At 35.3% G+C, this 19,339-nt stretch overlaps 1 protein-coding gene across 5 annotated transcripts in view; it reads left to right on the plus strand.

The window, feature by feature from the left end:
* The window catches only part of PPP4R4 (protein phosphatase 4 regulatory subunit 4), a 67,041-nt gene that overhangs the window by 20,134 nt on the left and 27,568 nt on the right, over positions 1-19,339 (plus strand). For 3 of the 5 annotated variants that reach the window (XM_018082680.2, XM_018082681.2, XM_018082682.2), the window contains exons 3-7: positions 5,427-5,529; positions 13,876-14,023; positions 14,710-14,783; positions 15,209-15,315; positions 17,866-17,973. In XM_018082680.2, coding sequence (XP_017938169.1) covers positions 5,427-5,529; positions 13,876-14,023; positions 14,710-14,783; positions 15,209-15,315; positions 17,866-17,973 — 540 coding nt within the window. Of the gene's footprint in view, positions 1-5,426; positions 5,530-11,530; positions 11,629-13,875; positions 14,024-14,709; positions 14,784-15,208; positions 15,316-17,865; positions 17,974-19,339 lie in introns of those variants that run through there. The other 2 variants (XM_025896071.2, XM_018082683.2) reach the window with 2 other exon arrangements.

Consider the following 19,339-nt stretch of genomic DNA (forward strand, 5'->3'; position numbering starts at 1 on the left):
TTAAATAAGGCCCCTGAGCTTTCTCTTCTCAAGATTAAAAATCCCTGTTATCTGAGTTTCTGCTCAGATATTAGATACTGTAATCCCTTAATTTTAGTGGCCCTTCAGTGGACTCACTGGCGCCTGTCTACAAGATTCTTGTGTTGAATAGAGAAGAAGAATTGCCTCCCTTGAACTGCTGGTGATGCTCTTTTACGTGTAGCTCAGGATGCTGTCAGCTGCAAAAACACATTGTTGGCTGCTGGTCAACTTTGTGCCCACTGGGACCTCCAAGTCCTTTCCTGCCAAGCTACTTTCCAGTTGGCTGGCCTCCAGCCTCTACTGGTGCACAGGGGTATTCCTCCTACAGAACTTGTACTTTCTGCTGTTGAACTGTGTGATATCCCTGTTTTGTTTCTCCAGCTTGTTGAATCAGCACAGTCATGCGGTCTGTCAACTGCTCCTTCTGGTTTTGTGTCATCTGCATATTAACTGAGGGTGCACTCTGTCCCGTCATCCAGGTCATTAATGAAAACATTAAACTATTACCCCCAGTAGACCCATGAGGTAAACCACCTGTGGCTGGCTTCCTTGCAACTCACCACTATCCATTAAGCTCAATAGTTCATTCAGTTTTCAGTCCACATCACTTTCCATTTCTCTAGGTTGTACTTTATCAGTTTGTTTATGGGGATAAAATGGGAGACAATGTCAAAAGCCTTGCTAAAATAAGTTAAATTCCATCATCTCAGCCAGTCAACATGTTGTAGAAGACTGTAAAGTTAGCTGGTCAGGCATGATTTCCCCTTCTCAAATGCAGGCTGACTATTCCCAGGGTTTTTTTTGTCCTTTGTATGTTTGTCCATGGTTTCTAGGAGGATTTGCTTCAGTCTCAAGGCAGTCCCAAATATCATGTGGACTTCATTTTATGAAGGTAGAAGAAACAGGTAAAAGCAAACGCAGGGGCTAGTGGGAGAGGGTTAGTGCTGTGTTTGTGCTCAAGAAGTGTTCAAGGAGTGCTCTTCAATGGGTCTTGCAGTTAGACCAACTCTGGTACCCCTGCCCAGCAGCGAGCAGCTGGTGTTGCAGAGGCAGTAAGTATGAGGACAGAAGTGTTCAGGCACGAGAACTTTCCTCCCTGCTTGAGGATTCCCAGCACTGGAAAGTCACTGAGCTCTCCTGTAGGATGAACTCAGAAGATGAGTCTTCGGGTTTTATATTTAAATGATATTATGTATGTGGATTTTGCTAGCACAAAAGAGGTTGAGCTAAATTGCTTCTAAGTATAGGGCTCTGCTGTGTTCTTCTATAGTTAGCACTTCATTATATTGAGCTTACTGTGACTGAAGAAAAGATTTAGCATTTATTTTAACTTGTTTATTAATAAAAAATGTCTACATCTGAGCATTTAGCAATAATTCACTATCATTCTAAAGTCTTCAGTGTTTAAAGCAAATCTATGGTGCAGCTCTTCTGGTAGAAATAGAAGAAAAATCTTCTGCAGTTGGAAAGTTACAGACTGTGTAGGTGTTGAAATGCCTCCTGCTTCATATTCTTAATTGGCAGCAAGCCAGGTACTAAGAATTTCTGGTTTAAAGGGAAATACTTCCCTTTTCTTTACATTTCAATGAATAAAGGCAGCATTTTGGTTGCATTTTTTAGCAGTTAGGATTTCTTCCATCTTGATACAAAATGAATAAAATTTTCAGTTAAATAACTCTGTCAAGTTACCTTGAACTTGAGCATGATTACACAAAGGTATGTATTCCTTTCAAGTTTTATCATAAGAAGTTGTGGGCCTCATCCCCTCTGTGACCCTTTTCCACTCTGGGTGCTCTGGATTTCTCAGTTCTGCTTTAAAGCTTCATTGGAATTAGCATGTGATACTCAAGAGAAATTTTCCATGAACATGAAAGACTTCAGAATTCATGGCTTTAAATTAGTTAATAAAATGACTTTGAATAATGCAAAAATATTTCAAGTTGTAAGTATATCAGTTATTAATCATTAACTTAAGTTCATTTTCAGTAGTTGACAGAATACTGCCCTTTCACTGAGTTTAGACATTACTGGGAGAAGTTTTTTATTGAGAGCGCTCATACATGTTTACCAATAAAGATTAGGGGGATGCTAATATTAAAATCAGTCTGAAAAATCTAAACTCTCATCCATTCTTGCTGGTTTTGAATGGCATTAGAAAGGGCTTTGGTGTAGCTTTGCCCTATCAAAACTTGTCAACATTTACAAACAACAGTTAAACATATAGTGGGGTGTATATAGTTACTAACCAGAAAATTGGTTCCTAATGCTTTTTAAGAAAATCACATCAGCTTAATTTTATGTAAGTAGGTAGTCTTAACAGAGGATTAAACCACGGAAAAAATACTGATGTATTCTCTCTTGGAATACACACCGTATTAAAAAATTACAGTGTTGGATTAGCCATTTTGTGTATTCCTAAAGTAAGATAAATACTGAGAGAAAAGATAACCCATATTCAAAAATACAGGAAATGGTGATTGTTTTTATGCTTTGTCAAGCCTTTTTCTCTTCCTCTTGAAATGATATATCTGAAATTTGTCTTGTTTTCAGCCAGGTTTTTTAATTAATATTTTTGTTACTACACTCTGATATTGTGAATTTCAGTGTAATTTTTTTCCATCTGTGTTGAGCTCCATCCCCAGCTATAATTTTTGTTTGCTCTTTATTGTTGTAAATGTATAGGCACAATAAAGGTGAAGTGTCTGCTCTTGGAATGATTTCCAGATTTTGCTCAGCAGGTCAGAATGTCGCAGCCTTGGTGACAGCAATATGTGATAACCTCAGTACAGTGCTCACAACTTTCTACTCACTTGTTACCCATCTTAGATTTAGAATAAGCCTTCTATTTGCATTCTTATTTAACTAATACTTAAGGTGTATGTGATCCAAAAGAAAGAAAAGGCAAAAATACTAGTTCCTCGCATTCATGGTGTGTAGCATTTTTATAGAACAGTTATTACCATTACTAAGTTTTTAGTGGATTTGACCCTAGATTAGTTCAGTTGGTTAGAACATGATGTTAATAATATCAAGGTTCCAGGTTTGGTCCATGTGTGGGCCATTCACTTAAGAGTTGGACATGATGATCCTTGTGGATCCCTTTCATCTCAGAATATTATGTGATTCTTGATTGCTCTGGGAAGTAGGAATGTTTTATTTTGTCCCAAATTAATTATGTTAGCTGATGTAATACACGAGCATTTGTAAAGATGTTACTTCGAGTTCAGTTTAGACACAGGAAAAGGTTCTTTGCTGAGAGGGTAGTCAGTCACTGGAACAGGCTCCTCAGGGTGAAGGAGTGGTCACAGCACTCACACAGGTGGTCACAGCACCAAGCCTGTCAGAGTTCAAGAGTCTTGACGGTACGTTTGGTCATATTATTTACTTTTAGGTAGTCCTGTGAGGTGCAGGAGTTGGAATTGATCCTTATGAGTCTTTTCCAATGTGAGATACTGTATGATTCTAATACATTACTATGTGAGAAATCAGTGGAACTACTTGCAATGGTGAATCTGAGCATAAACCTGAGCACCTGTAGGACTAAGGCTTGTAATGTGTGTCTGTGGGTAGGAGCCAACATTTACTTACAGTGCTGCTATACACACGAGTGCTAGTCTTTGTGTCAAGTGATAAAGGGAAACAGGCACTGCAGGGGCACTGTCCATCTCATCTATTTAGACTGAGATAAATTGCTTTTTATTAAGTCTTATTTTTCTCCATTGATTGATTATAAAGGAAGTTTATCTTAGAGGCAGACATGCACAATCTAAGATGAAATTAATTCCATCATATATGCTTTAGTCACATACTGTGAGATTACAGACACTTTGTGTTATTCTGTACAAAAATAGAAAGGAAAAAAAAGAGAGACATATCTGCCCTTTCTGGAGGGTAAAGGTTTTGTTGGGGCAGAGGTTTTCCTATGTTAGTGCCAATATACAGAGTGATAGTTTGTAATTGGTGAGTTGGGTAATTACACCTGTGTGCAGAACGGAAACCTAAAACATAAGTGAACTGGGGGGAGGTGTGACTCTCCACCTTGCAAAGAGGATTTGAATTCCTGCCATCAAGCCTCTACTTAATCTTCTAGAATGTACTGCCTTCTAATGTGGAAAATTATCTTTGCAAGGATAGTAAAGAATACTTTCTTTCAAAAATTTTTACATTGAAATTGAAGTTTGCTAGATACAATTAAGTTAATATTGATGATACCTAATTGCAGTTTGAAATTACAGAGTACAAAGAAAAAAAATCTTTCAGTAAGATATTACAGTATTTTGGTTGGAGTATTTTAGTCTCTGTAGATTTTAACCAAAGATTTTACTTTTGTTTCTGGCTTATTATACAAATATATCCTTATTTTTAAAAGCATATTTATATATATTTAACAAAATAGGTCTAAATTGGCCTGCTTGACTGTACCTGTAATTTCATTTGAGCTTCTGAAAGACATGAATGTTGAGGATGATGTAGAGCATTAATGGAATGTGTAAAGATCTTTTCAGCTTTAAATGCTGCAGAAAGACTTTACACCTTAACTGTGAATTCTCTAATATACTTCAGAGACAGAACAAAACTGGAAGATGATTGTGCAAATCTCCTATCCTGTGACTATTTATGTATCTAGTCCCTTCCAGAGGTCATATGTTTCACTAAGGGAAAAAAAAGGATGTGTTGATGTTTAGTTTTATTTTTAATTTTGGCGTCCAGACCCTTTCTGTTTCTGATTCTATTCTAGAAGTTTATCCACTTGAGTGATCTTTATTTTCATCTCATACTTTTTCTCCATTGTTGCCTATCATTTCCTTCCTATCCTACTTTTTTTTCTTTTCCTTTTTCAATTGTGGGATACCATTGAGAGAGACAGGATGGGGAGAAAGGTGGAAGATCTGTAACCAAGTTTTTACATCCTTTAATCACGATTGTCAGTATGCATCTGATTATATCTCTGACTGTTTTCCCTACAAAAAGGAAAAAAATGATAGATTTCTGTTAAAATGTTGTACATCATGTGTAGCTTTCATGTATATCTTCTATTTGTCCCCTACCTATGGTTTATCCCTTTTATTGTTATAATACAAAAACTTCCACGAAACCACCACCTTGATCATCCAGTTTGAAAAGATCTTTTGAAAGTTTTATGTTTTTCTTCAAAGCTATACTAAAATTAAAACATTCCATGTAAGGAACTATATATAACAGCTTTTATGGTTGCTGTGTTTTAATGCTGTCTTCTGCAATGTATTCTGTAAAAAAAAATTCCTCTCTTTACTTACATGAAAAACCAGGGTAGGGTAGGTTTGTTCTTGTTGTTTTTTTTTTTTTTGTTTGTTTGTTTTAAATGAAAACTGTGAGTTTGTAATCATGATACAGAGTAATATATTGTGTGTGTTTGTTTTTGTAAGTTCTGGTCAGGATATCCAAGGAACAAGTGTGGTGGCAAATCTTCCAGTCCTGATGCGACAGAATCCTGCTGAAACTCTTCGTCGGGTTTTACCAAAAATCAGAGTAAGTTTTGTGAAATGAGGTTTGAATGTGCCTTTTTCTGCAAGTATAAGTATTTTAACAAAGCCAAAAAAAAATCCCACTTTTATTGCAACTCACTCTTCAGGAGTGGTATGTCCAGTAGGTCTTCCACATTAATTCACTGAATTTATGAAGTATTAACAGGTATTATATTTTTTAAAAAAATGTTACAACTGGGAAAAAAACTCAGAATTAATACTATTTATGTGTTCTAAAGGTTTAACAATATTTTGACAGCTTTTTGAGAATTCTTTTTGAGGACCATCTGGTCATAGTGGTTCATTTTGACCTTCTCGATCTCCTTCCATCCAAACATTAAGATTTTCATGCTGCTGTCCAGAAGAGTATAGTTTGCTTTTAGCTGTCTATGAAATGTCACATGCTACCCTCCCCACATTTTTAGTTAGTTGTGGTAGAAGCATGCTGACCATGTAATGTTATACAGTAATTTTATATACAGATATGATTGTATAAAGGATACTTGGGTTGTTCAGTCTGGAGAAGAGAAGGCTCTGGGTAGACCTTATTGTGACCTTTCAATACTTAAAATAGGCTTATAGGAAAGATGAGAACAAACTGTTTAGCCTGTTGAGGGTAAGGGGTATAACTAAAGGGTAGATTCAGACTAGATATAAGGACGAAATTTTTTGCCATGAGAATGCTGAAACACTGGAACAGGTTGCCCAGAGAAGTTGTGGATGCCCCATCCCTGGAAGTGTTCAAGGTCAGACTAGATGGGACTCTGAGCAACCCGGTCTGGTGGAAGGTGTCCCTGGTTGTTGCTGCGGGGGTGGACTAGATGACCTTCTGACCCAAACCATTCTATGATTCTGTGATTTTAAGGAACATGCATATCTCTCATGTATTTCTGCTCTGCCTCAGATATGAACCCTTGGCTAGAAGAAATGTAGAAGTTCATTTAAGGTGTGGTTTAAGGAGCAGCTTCAGCCAAATAAGAACAAACTGCATCACAAATACAAATGCAAAGCTTAATAACTCTATATGAGGCTGCAGTAGGAATTATGACTTTGATAATGTTAGCCTGCCTGTCAGAGTGGTTTTCGGTGATTTTAAAGGCTACCAGCTGGGTGGAAAAATACATTTGTTTTGGCTGTCAAAATATCTCAAAGTTTATTTTGGTACACAGCAAATATCTGAGTTGTTTTGTTTTTTTTTTATTGGATTGGTCTTCTACCAGTACCACTGTCAGTTTTTATGTGATTAAATAAAAGTTTTGATTTAGAACAGTCTCTTAACCTGATCTCGTGCAATTGATCACTTTGATATAAACACAGTCCTAATTTATACAAATTGTCAGCTGAAGGAGCATTGTGTTTATTATCAGTTATTTCAAGATTTTCAAAGCATTGAGTTATGTTAGTAATTTTATGGACAGATTCAATTTCCTTGTTCCCCGTGTATTTTCAGAGATACATTTGACACTTTCAGTAGGGTGATTCAGTCATGATTTTACCAGGACACTTCTCGAATTCAGTCGGTTTTTTTCCCATATAATTTTAAATCTCTCCCTTTTTAACACAATTTGCCAATAGGAGTGTTATTTTCTTCTTGGAAGCAATTAATGCTTAACAAGAATATTTAGATCACTTGAGATGAGAAGAATTTAACTAGTTACTGACTGAAGCTAAATAATAGTTTGATAATCTAAAATACATTGAAATGAAATGTAGAGTTATTTTAAGAGTCTCCTTGCTATGTTGTCCTTTCTATCTCAAGAACATTAGAGTTGAGAAGAAATTTTCTGTAGTAGCTGATGTGCGTTTTCTTGCTGTATCTGTATCAAATTCTCATTGCCAGGTATAAGAAAGCATATATTAGTAAGAAAAGTGAGATGACTGACTCACATGCTTATGTTATACAGTTTTCTATATACTGAGGAGATGTTTATTAAATTACAGAGTGGGCCCATGCAAAAATTATATTTGTTTGTTTCACTAAATTGTCATTTTGTTTCATTGTTTTCTTTGCTGAAGTTTTCAAAAAATCACTGCTTTTGTTGAAAACCTGTGTGGATGTGTATCTCTCAGCTTTTTTTTTTTTTTTTTTAAAGGCAGATATCATAACATTATATTAATAAAAGAATTAAAAAGAGTCATATTATGAAAAATTACTTGGTATATTTCTTACTGTCTGTGGAATTGGTCTTAAACTGAATCCTCCCTCTGTCTCCTAATGTTAAGGAAGAGGCTGCTCCAGGGACAATTCAGTATTTGTGAAAAACTAATATAATGAGTCATATCCTGCACATTGGTATGAATTGATAGACTGAAAGATGAGGAACAAATATTTTTGTAGTCCTTACCATGATTACTTAGCAAATATTCTTCTGTAGGGTATTTAAATGCAAGCCCCGATGCAGGGAGGACTTAGGTTCTATGTGGTAGATGTACTCTGTAAAGTTCTGTGTGCCAGTATGTGATGGGGATCACCGAGCTGGAAGGCTGCTTTGCAGAAGAGCACGTGGTGGTCACCAAGTTGAACATGAGCCAGCAGTGCTCCCCTGCAGAGCAGGGCTCCCCGTAGAGCATCCTGGGCTGTGTTAGTCAGGACACTGTGAAGAGTTCAAAGGTGATCCCTCCCCTCTACTCCACGTCCTACTCTACTCCATCTACAGCACTTATCCACTTCTGGGCTCCTCATAACAAGAGAGGGCTCAGACTGTTCAGAAGACCCCTGCAGAAGAAAGGCTTGAAGAGGATCTTATCAACATATGCAAATAAATGAAAAGGCCAGACTCTTTGAAGTGGTACCCAGTGACAGGACCAGAGGCAATGGGCACAAACAGAAACACAGGAGGTTCCTTCTGAACATCAGGAAACACTCTTTCACTATAAGGGTGACCGAGCACTGGCACAAGTTGCCCAGAGATGTTACTGTCTCCCTCCTTGGAGGTATTCAAAAGCAGTCTGGGCATGTCCTAGCTCTAGGTGGCCCTCCTCAAGCAGGGGGATCAGACAAAATGACCTACAGAGAGCCCTTCCAGCCTCAGCCATTCTGTGAATACCAGACATCATCTCTAAACTTCATATTATCTCCTGAAACTTCTGTGATCCCAGGGAGACTCTTATTTCTTAAGGGGAACTAGTCCATTTTTTGTCTGATTATTTAAATTCAGTAAATGGTCAAGAAATAGCTCTCCTCAGAACTAAGGATTAGTATAGACTAACAGATTGTTTAGAAAACATTGAAGTACTTTCTAGTTATGTTCTGTGCTATAAGAGGCAGATTAATATGCATTTTGTTTAAATATATATGTTTTTAAAAATGCTTTAAGAAGAATGACTTGAAGTTGCAAAGTAATTGGAAACCCTTCAACTTACATGAAGTATGTGCAGTTACTGCCACATTATTCTGACATAGGTAATGCAATCTTTCCTAAAGCAACCTAACTGGCTTCAAGAAAAGTTGATTTGGTTTTTTTACGTTTAACATATTGAATCCATTTTTTGCCTCTAGTGTTTCTACTTTAAGAGCAGAATTCATCTTGAAATGAAGGAGAAATAAGAAACACTAGGGATTTTTTACCCTTATTTTTCAGGGCATAGAGAAGTACTGGTTTTGGCCTGTCTTCAATAAAAAATCTAATATGGGAATACGGTTTTTGATTCTAGTCTTATTTTTTTTTTTAAATAGGGATGAAGGAAAAATTTAAAAGTGTGATCATTAGCATGAACAGGACCTAGGGCCTGGAAAATATTTGTATAGTGGGAGTTGGATCTCAGTGTGATCTTAGATCAGGTAGTACTTAATGACTTGGTAAAGTATCTTCCTGTATAACATTAAAGAACATTCAACTGAAAATAGTATGTGAAGAAAGAAGTATTAAGAATATTAGAAATGAAGCAGACAACTTTAATAATAAATACAATCAATCTTTGAGCAAATTACTGAGAAAAGTAGTGTGGTTTTCATCTTACAGTGTCATTTAAACCCAAACTGGATGCCTTCCTAGATGATGAATTAAATGAAACCTAAGTTAATGGGCTCCAGGCAGGGGTAAAAGAGTAAAATGTAATGAGGTCAGTCTAAATCTGAGCTCTCCTTTCAGGTTTAAACTTTATAAATTGAAACTTTCTGATATAAGTTTCTTTCTGTGGCTTTTATAAAGCCAGTTTTTCAATGGTGTTCTGTTATCTAATATTTATTTAATCTGCAATAGAAGTACAGTTCTGCAGCCATGTGCATTGCACTTTTAACTGCAAACCAGTATTTGGCATCATTAACTTGATGTTTTTTTTTTCTTATCCTTATTTTTATTGGAGGAATTTTCCTGACTATTAAATGGAAACTTTAATAGTCTGTAAAGGCATAATTGAACTCAACTGCGATTAGAGTCTTGCAAATGTAATCTGGCATTGCAGGGAATAAGCTGATTTAAATTACTGCACTTGGTTCCACTTCTTAAGACAGGGAAAAATCATTTGTGAATTCGTATTGGCACATGAAAAATGAATTGTGTAGTAGTTTCAGAGGGCTATTTATTTGAAAGTATTGTCAGCATATAATTGCATAGGGAAACCAATGTACTTATTCAGAATACTTGCAGAAACTCAAAGCAAAAATAAATACTGTTTTTATTAGAGCTGAGAGTAATGCAGAGAAAGGAAGAAATAAATGCAAGGAATGTTCTGGCTGGATACATTACAAATTTGTATTTCATTCATGAGAAATTGATAAATATGGTTACTTCTATAAATATAGAAATGTGTATATGTAAAATCTAATTAAAATTATTTATGTCAAAGGCACTTTATATATTTAACATAATTGTTTTAGATCTGAGATGAGCAAAATCAGTATGTCAATAAATATGACATAAGTGATGATTGAATTAGGTGTCAGTATTTTGGGTATATAATTTAGATGTTAATGTAGGAATGAGATTATGAAATATTTTTCTTAAGTTCTGCACTTAAAATGAAGTGGCATCCTTGTATGGGTTCTTTTGTATAGAGGACCCCACTCTGGATTTCTGCATGCACCTCCTCATGAACTTTGGAAGTCATTGAAATGCAGATTTAGGGAAAGCTTAGACATTCTTATCAACATTTCTCTTCCTACACCAGATGGCTCTTTTCAAATGATGTTAATAGTATTTTCCCTGTTTTCCATCCTTGGACTCTGCAACCAAAAGTGGTAGAGGGAGATTGCAGGTATATCTGACTAATCTGACTAAAAGAGATTTTTCCAAATGCAGCAAGCTATGGCTGTTCTTGTTGTAGTGTATACATCAAGCTTCATTTAGTGTTGTCTGATTAATTTCAAACTCATTTTCACAGTTACTTATTTTCCTAATCTGTCAGTCTCCTCTTGAAAGCTTTTCTTTTTTCATAATAGATTTTATAGTTTAGGAAGAGGTGGGGTGATTTTCATCCTTCTTTATACCTAACATTGGTCTTAAGGTCCATTCTCATTGTATCCTTGAGTTTCTGTAATTTCCATTATTTCTGTGTCTTTTAGTCTTAAAGGAAAATTTCTGTCGTATCAACACAATTACTAAAATGGTTTGACTATGTTCCTGCTTGCAGCGTTTTTTCAAGAGAATTCTGTTGTTGCAGGACAAAATGTGCATTTAAACTAGAGGTGAATTTTCTTTTTTTACAATTAAAGGAATAAACCAGGCTTTCTAAGTTTTGCAAGTTTTGATGCCTGAGTTTAACTTGTGGACATTAGAATAGTCAAGAACATGCTAATAGTCTTAAATTCCATTAAATACACTGTCTGAATAAGATAGGAAAAGCTTTTTTCCTGCAGTGAAAATCTGTGGAGTATCCATGTGTAGAAAAATACATTACCTTCTAAATAAATACATTTATATTAATTAAATTTAAGTTATCCAGCTTGAGTTAAGTGAAAATGGAAAGAGGAGACCCATACATTTTCCAATGCAGTTCTGAGTGCGAACATCAATGCAGACAGGTATGTAAGCAATCTAGAAATTTACATTTCAATGTCTCCCGAGGTCCATGAGGAGGCACATCCAGAGAATGTGTTCTCACACATGACTATCCAGAGTTGTGTGGATCTGTGGAGGAGACTATTTGGAAACTTTGTTTGTTGGTAAGTAACCCTGTTTGTATTGCGTACAAAGCAAAAATGTACGTAAAACTGAATTCAAAGAGTCATAGAATCATTTAGGTTGGAAACAACCTGTAAGTTCATCAAGTCCGACTCTTAACCTGGCACTGCTCCATTATTTTCTGATCTCTGTTAGCATCTACTGTGTGTAGATAGTGCTTTTGATTATCTTGGGGATGTTTTTTTGAACAAGTGTAAGCCAGAATCCCAGAACAGTATGGACAGATATTCTGATCCTAAAAATATTCAAAATACAAAATTGGTAGGTGTCCTTATTCTTTCTTGCCTGTGGATGTAATACCAATGGAGGAACAAGGACAGAGATAGGTTGTGGAAATAAGAGGGCAGTCTCCATGGCTATTGAATGCAAATATTTTATCACACTTCGGTAAGCAGCTCAATGCTGTTTCTTTTTTTCATTTGGGGGAGTAAGGACACAGGGAATCCTTTCAGAAATAAACATGGCCGTAAACTGAGACAGATCTTGAGAGATAAGTAATGGTTCTCCTTGAAATCAGATAGACTAATTGCACATTTGCACATACAAACTGGTTGACGCTTGTGGAATGAAAACTTCTTGTTTTTTACCAAATCTACTAAAAATTTCTCAGATGTTCTTTACAAACCCTTTTCTCGGAAAATTTCCTCTGCTATTTAATACCTAGAATCATAGAATCATTAAAGTTGGAAAAGTCCTAAGATCATCGAGTCCAGCTGTTTACCCAGTACCACCATGTTCACCGTTGAACCATGTCCCCAAGTTCCATATCCACATGCCTTCTGAATACTTCCAGGAATGGTGACTCCACCACTTCCCTGGTGGCCTGTTCCAATGTCTGACCACCCTTTCAGTGAAGGAAGCCACTTCCCAGCCACTCTGCCCCAACCTTTACTGCTGTGTGGGGTCGTTGTGACCCAAGTGCAGGACCCAGCACTACCTTGTTGAAACTCACACAATTGGCCTTGGCCCATCAGTCCGTCCTGTCCAGATCCCTCTGCAGAGCCTTCCTACCCTCCAGCAGATCAACACTCCCACCCAACTCAGTGTCATCTGCAAACTGACTGAGGAACACCACTTGTGACTTTCTGCAAGCTGGATCTAACTCCTTTCACCACCACTCTTGGGACCCAGCCATCCAGCCAGTTTTTAACCCAGCAAACAATGTACCTTTCCAATCCATAAGCAGCCATACACTTAGGTGCATAATGAATATTTTCTTAATCTGATCTAGGCTTATTTTTATTTTAAATAAAAAGACCAGATTATTTTTGATTTTTGGCAAGTGATCTGAGAAAGCACTGTTCATCTCAAGCACTTTAAAAAAGAAACAAAACCACATATATAATATGTTATGTAAGAAATATGGGCTTTAAACTCTTACAGAGTTTGGAGTGACTTGTAAAATGAGTGTAATACTTCAATGGTAGTATAATGAACTTTTTATTTTCTCATGAAATAGATACATTTAGAGAAGTAAACAAATGGAATGTTCATGTAGTTGATAGATATTTACAATTACTACTAAAAATGAATGTTGTGTCATAGATTGCATCGTGGAAGTTCTGTGCATAAATCTGAAATTTAAAATACAAATTGTTTTTTTGTTGAATTCAAAAAAATTAGTAATATTTCATCCCCTTATTATCTTTGTTTAGCTTTTGAATTGATGGTTTTAAAGACAGCCTAATTAATTATATTCTTGTATGTTAAAGCTCATAAGTACTAAATGCTGAGTTAGCTAGATAAATATTCTAGTCCATTTTGCCTTATTCTTAGGACTATATATATGTACTTTTTAATTTGCATTCCATGTTAGCTGTCAAGGGATGAAATTTAGGTTGCCTCCTGCTATTTTAGTATCTCTCACTGAATGAATGAATTACTTCTTTTTAATTCATGTGCATAAACAACAGAAGTGCAATTGTTGGTTGATCTGTATTCACCCCTCATTCTGTAAAGTAGAAAAATCCACACATACACATTGATGAAACTGGAAGTCACAAAAAATATTATAATTAACTTTTTTCCTTAAAATATCCATACTATAATATAAGAAAATCTAATATCTGCAAGAAATTGCTGTTAACAGAAAAAATAATTTTACAGAGAATTTTGTAGTTTACCCAACTTGTTGCATTTTAATTCTAAAAGTAAATGCAAGAATTTGGGCTTTCTTTCAGTACATTTCTGCCTCATGCTTTATATTGATATAATTTGTAATTATACAGGAGGTTCTGCATGTTGCAGGAGTGGAAATGCAGTTAACAGCAGCTGTTTCATTTTTGACTGTTCTGCAAGAGGAGTCGGTGTCCATTCATACATACTCCCACTCCTTCCTACACATCATTCTCCAGAACCTGGAACACAGAGATGCAGGTCAGAGCTGTACAGCTACTCTAATGACCAATGACTTCTATATGTTTTGTTTCCTTAGTGACCATACAGTACTGGGTAAAGCAGTGAGTGCAATAACTGTGACTTTGTATCTAGACTTGCATGAATGAAAAGATGACCACTTACATAATAATATTTAAATGTAATTCTGATTGAAGCAAAAAAAAACCCACTTTGACTGAAGGACTAAATCCAGAAGTTGTTACTGGGTTGGAGCTTCTCTTGAAGTACCAAAATTTTGTGGCTGAAAAATTGGAGGGAGGATGCTTGACATTTCTTCTGTGTTGATCTGTTTTTCTTAATTTCTTTGACACTAGTTTTAGAATACAAAGGAAAAAAAGGCCTTTTGTAACACTAGAAAGTTTTAGTGGACGTAAGGAAAGAATATGCTTCTAAATGAGGGGAATTAGCTTTACAAAACAAATAGGAGCATTATTAATTTTATACAGGAATTGAAAAGGTACAAGAAATGGGGACCGAATTTGCTTCTCACCTATCCTACTTCTTAGTTTGAAGTCTTGGGTGTTAATTTAGTGGCTCTTAGACACATAGCTCCTTGAAGAGATGTGTGTGAGAAGTTAGAACAAATTTTGTAAAACTGATGTCTGTTTTGTTGTATGTACAATATAACATGGATTATATAACTTTTAACCATTTCTTTGGAACAGGTGTCAGCAATGCATGGTTAGAAACTCTTCTTGCTGTAATAGAAGCTTTACCAAAAGAAACTGTCAGACATGAGGTAATAATAATCTCTCACTTATGCTAACAAAAATAAGATTAAGATTGCAAGATTGTATTTCCCTACAAGTTTTATTCACTTCTGTAAGATATGTGGCAGTTCTGTACCTGGCAAAATGGTAATGGTTGTGGAACATACTGTAAGAGAGGAATGTGCTGTTATAGAGGATCTGTGGCTGTGATTTGAACCATAAAATGCTATTTGTGCCAGTAGAGGAGTTTAATATTCTATAGTAGCACTGAATATTGAATACAGGTTTCCAATAGACTATTAACTTACATGGGCATCATTGCTGTTAGTATTAATTCCATTAAAAGGTTAATGACATCTGGGATATGTTTTCCTGGTTTTTTTTTAAGGAGAGGAATACTTTAGTTAATGCTCACAGTTCTTTTGTTCATGTTTCTCTTTTTTTTTTCATGTAGATCCTGAATCCACTTGTTTCCAAAGCACAGCTTGCTCAAACACTTCAGTCCCGTTTAGTTAGTTGTAAAATCATGGGAAAAGTAGCTAACAAATTTGAAGCCCATATGTAAGTAAACTGAAAATATATTTTCATTCCATAGTATAAACCAGTATTTCTTTGTTAATGGACAAAAATTTACTACAAGAAAAGTAGACTTGTTGCAAAAATTAAATGCTTTCTTTTTATAGATCCCTTTATCTGGGTATTAATTATTGATAAAAAATGTTCATTATGTAACTAGAATACTCAGCTATGCTTATGTTCATCAGTTCATAACTTCAATTTGTATGTTCTCCCACAGGTTTGAATGGATATGCTTTTCATGCCATTTTTGTCATATAATTTTTCTTGCTAAAAATAAGCCTAAGAGTGGATTTCTCTGCAATTTACAGGGACAAAACACAACTTCATTACCTTAGAGTTTCTTGTCATAAACAAAAGAATTCCATTCCTCACTTTTTTATTATCTAACCAAATTTAACATGTAGGTTTTTGTTTTTCCTATCCCACTTATATGGAGATATATTCAGGAACCGCTGTTGTTCCCAGATATTGTCCAGCCCTCAGATTCAGTGTCTGTGGTGGTGAAGAGGGAAGTAATGATGAAAGTAAATCTGAATAACTTACCTGCCCAAAGCAGTTGGTATGGTATGGTAGTTGATATGGTACATTCCTTGGACAGTTTATCCAGGCTTATGGTAGTAGGGCCATTTCCCCAAATGTGTTTCCCATCCAGGCAGTTGGCCACATGTGATTTTGAATTACAGAATAAATCCACTGAGGGCTACTAAATGCACAGAAACCATGTCTAGCTGAGGAAGTCCACTCTAATAATGATTGTGATCTGCCCCAAAATGTAAGAATTCAGCCTAGCTGAAAAGAAGAACAGCAGGATGATAAGACATTTAGGACTAAATTTCTTTAGATTATGTTTTTTTTGTTCAATAAAAAAGAACTAGAAGCAGCTGAAAGGAAGCTATCTACATTTTCATTTGCTATTTACACTACATTTGTTGGACATGCAAATGTTAATGAGCATGCTAGAGTAGCGTTTTTTGACAATGTTACCAAAGTCTTCAAAATCTTTTTATTCCAAATTTATAGAATTCTGTCAGAATAGCAGTCACATTTATTTATTTGAAGTTACATTCTCATGAAAATAAGTAACTTTGCAGATAGCTTGGAATCTTATGTGAGAATATAGGAGTATTAAGTAGTAGCTGTAATAGTCACACTGTCTTTTGTTGTGTTTCTTTAATATGATTCCTTGCTATTCAGAAGTAGGAAACCCCTCATTTCAGTGAACAGATAATAGCTCCTTTTCTGCACTGCAGCTACATGTTAAGAAGATGGCTGAAAATTTTCTGGGACATATTGTTCATCTGGTAGAGAGCTCTGAGTGCAGTTCAGAGGGCTGAAAAGAGACGTCAGTCCCCAGGTTTACAGTGTGGCAGACTAAGATTCATGACACACTCTTGTTCCCCTTGCAGGAGGGCTCTTGGTACAGGCCCAGGAGACATACCTGTCCTCAGGAGTAGACAATATATAAGCATATTTTCACATTCTTCTTCAGAATAGCACAATTTTTCCTTGTAAAATTTATACTGTAATTAAAAACTTTTTATTTGTATTTCATGTTAATCCCAGGTTATTTTATAGAGTATTGAGAAAGTTCTGACCTTATCATATAACATTAGTTTTTCTACCCTCTGTTCCAAAGTTCCAACAGCTAATTACAAATGTGTTTTGTTTTTTTTTTTTAGTAGCCCTTACTTCAGAGTATTCTAAAATACCAAACTTTCAAGAATTTGTAGTTTTTGAAACTTGAGGCCAAATTTTTTAGTAAGAAGTAAATTAATTTTCACTGGAATGAGTGGAGGATGTGCAGGCTGGCTTGAAAATTTGCTTGTCTGTGACTATTATTTCTCTTGAGTTTCGCAACAACATAAGAATTTATACAGAGATATTTTAAAAATACTCATGACAGCATCTTGAGCAATGAGAGGAAACACAATGACTGATACTGCCAAGTTGTAGTATGTGTTTTTACTTAAATAGAAATCAAAATTGTAATTTTATATCTGCCACTGATTTAACATGAATAATTGATCTGCTTGCATGAAGGTATTGCAGTACTCGAGCTTTTAATCTTAAATTCTTTTTCTCCTTTCTTCTCAATTACCTCTTTGGTGATACCTGCATACCAAAGATGATGTATTACAGGCATTTAATTGGGATTTGCACTTTGTTGATGTAATTCCTTATATTCTTTCAGTGGCTGTTCAAAATTATACTGAAGATGGTTATTAAATGAGGACAGCATCTCTAAGCCTATCGACTGTTTTTGTAGTTTAGAAAAAAGTAGTAGATGAAATATGAGAAAATGATAATGACAGTAAATAGTCCTTTTCCTGTTTCTTTATAGCATATATTAGCGTCCAATGTACAGTATTCTTTTATAATTGCAAATTCTCAGAAAAACAATTTACCATGTGTGATAAATTAGTTTTTTAAAAATTACCATTACAAGTAATGTATGAGTAAAATCTGAGTACTACTGAGTGGATTTTACCCATTCTTGTTCTGTATATTAATAAAAGATGTTCACATTTTTAGTATTAAAAGAGAGGTTCTTCCATTGGTGAAATCACTGTGCCAGGATGTGGAATATGAAGTTAGAACTTGCATGTGTCGGCAACTGGAACATATAGCTCGAGGAATAGGGTGAGTACAATTTGCCAAACTGAGTCTAAATGCAAAATCTTTCTCTAAAATATTTAATGGTAACCTAAATCTCCTTTTAAAATTGCTGAATTCATGCATCCTCAGTAATGAATTTGGAGTGTACAGATGTGTTCTTAGAAATTGGCTGTTGGCAGTTGGCTGTTTTCCACTTTTAGATTTTGCTTCCTCTTTTATAGTAAAACTGCTGAACCATAGAACTGACAGTTTTTTGTAAATAATGACTTAATCTATAGCTTCTTGAAATCATCTCAGTTATCCATTGATGGTATTGGGCTTATTTAAAAATGGAAGAGGATTATGGCAAGTATTAGCAGTTTCTAATAATTACTGTGCAGTTTTTTGAGAAAAGATGCTAAATTGGTTTTGTAAGCAAATTTCAGTTCAGTATCAACTTTTACTCTAAGCTTAAAGACCTTCAATATTCACATATAGGAATGGAAAAAGTCTGGAACTTTTATTTTAATAAAGAACATGTTATGGTAATAATGAACATGTTAACTACCCACACGGAATTGGTCTCTGAGTAAAAAAATATTTGAAAATTAGAGGTCTGTACACCTGTTACTGTGTCAGGGAGTAAAAAAAGCAGTAACTTCTTGCACAGACTTGAAGAAGTTATCAAGAAGGTTCCCTACCCTGTGTTAGACAGCAGGCCTAGATTAGACCTTTAGTTGTCCCTCTGTTTATTAAAATTGTAAATGCATGAGAAAGTTCAAGGATGAGGATGAAACTGAAATGTAATTTGAAAGATATGGCAAGTATGTACTTCAGTCTGTTAGTACAGGTGTTTGCGAAAAGGATGCCTTTCTGTGGCTGTGGAATGATTTTTTTTTTGATGGAGAACTACATTGTGACTTAGATTCTGAGTTATTAAAAAAAACCCACCAGAAAAAAAAAAAACAAAACAAAACACCAGAAATTCCTGAAGCAATATGATTTACTTTTCAGCCATGGACTACTGGAAAAGTGTCTATTCGGACTGTTTTAGCTTACTCAGTTATAGGGAATTCACGGCAAGAACTAAGCTTTGCTGTCATGTGCTTAATTTGACTTTGTTTTAGTAAGGTCATGCAGGTTAGTAATTTCTAGATTCCTAGAAAAACTTGGTTTTATTGTATACAAAATAATCTTATATATATGCATTAGGCACCTCTTCTGCAAGGTCCTTGTCCTGCAGAAGTTCAGAGGATGTTATGACTCATCTCAGTAAAGCTGCTCATTTGTTTTTGTATGTATTCTCTTTTGTATCAAAATGTAGGTTAGCATGTTAAATCATTCTAACATTTGCCATGTTGAATGGCTTTGAATATAAAAGAACTCGTGATTACAGAAAAGAAAGATAATA

The sequence above is a fragment of the Manacus vitellinus genome, unplaced genomic scaffold, assembly GCF_001715985.3.
Source record: "Manacus vitellinus isolate BGI_N305 unplaced genomic scaffold, ASM171598v3 scaffold_6_pilon, whole genome shotgun sequence".
Classification (NCBI taxonomy): Eukaryota; Metazoa; Chordata; class Aves; order Passeriformes; family Pipridae; genus Manacus; species Manacus vitellinus.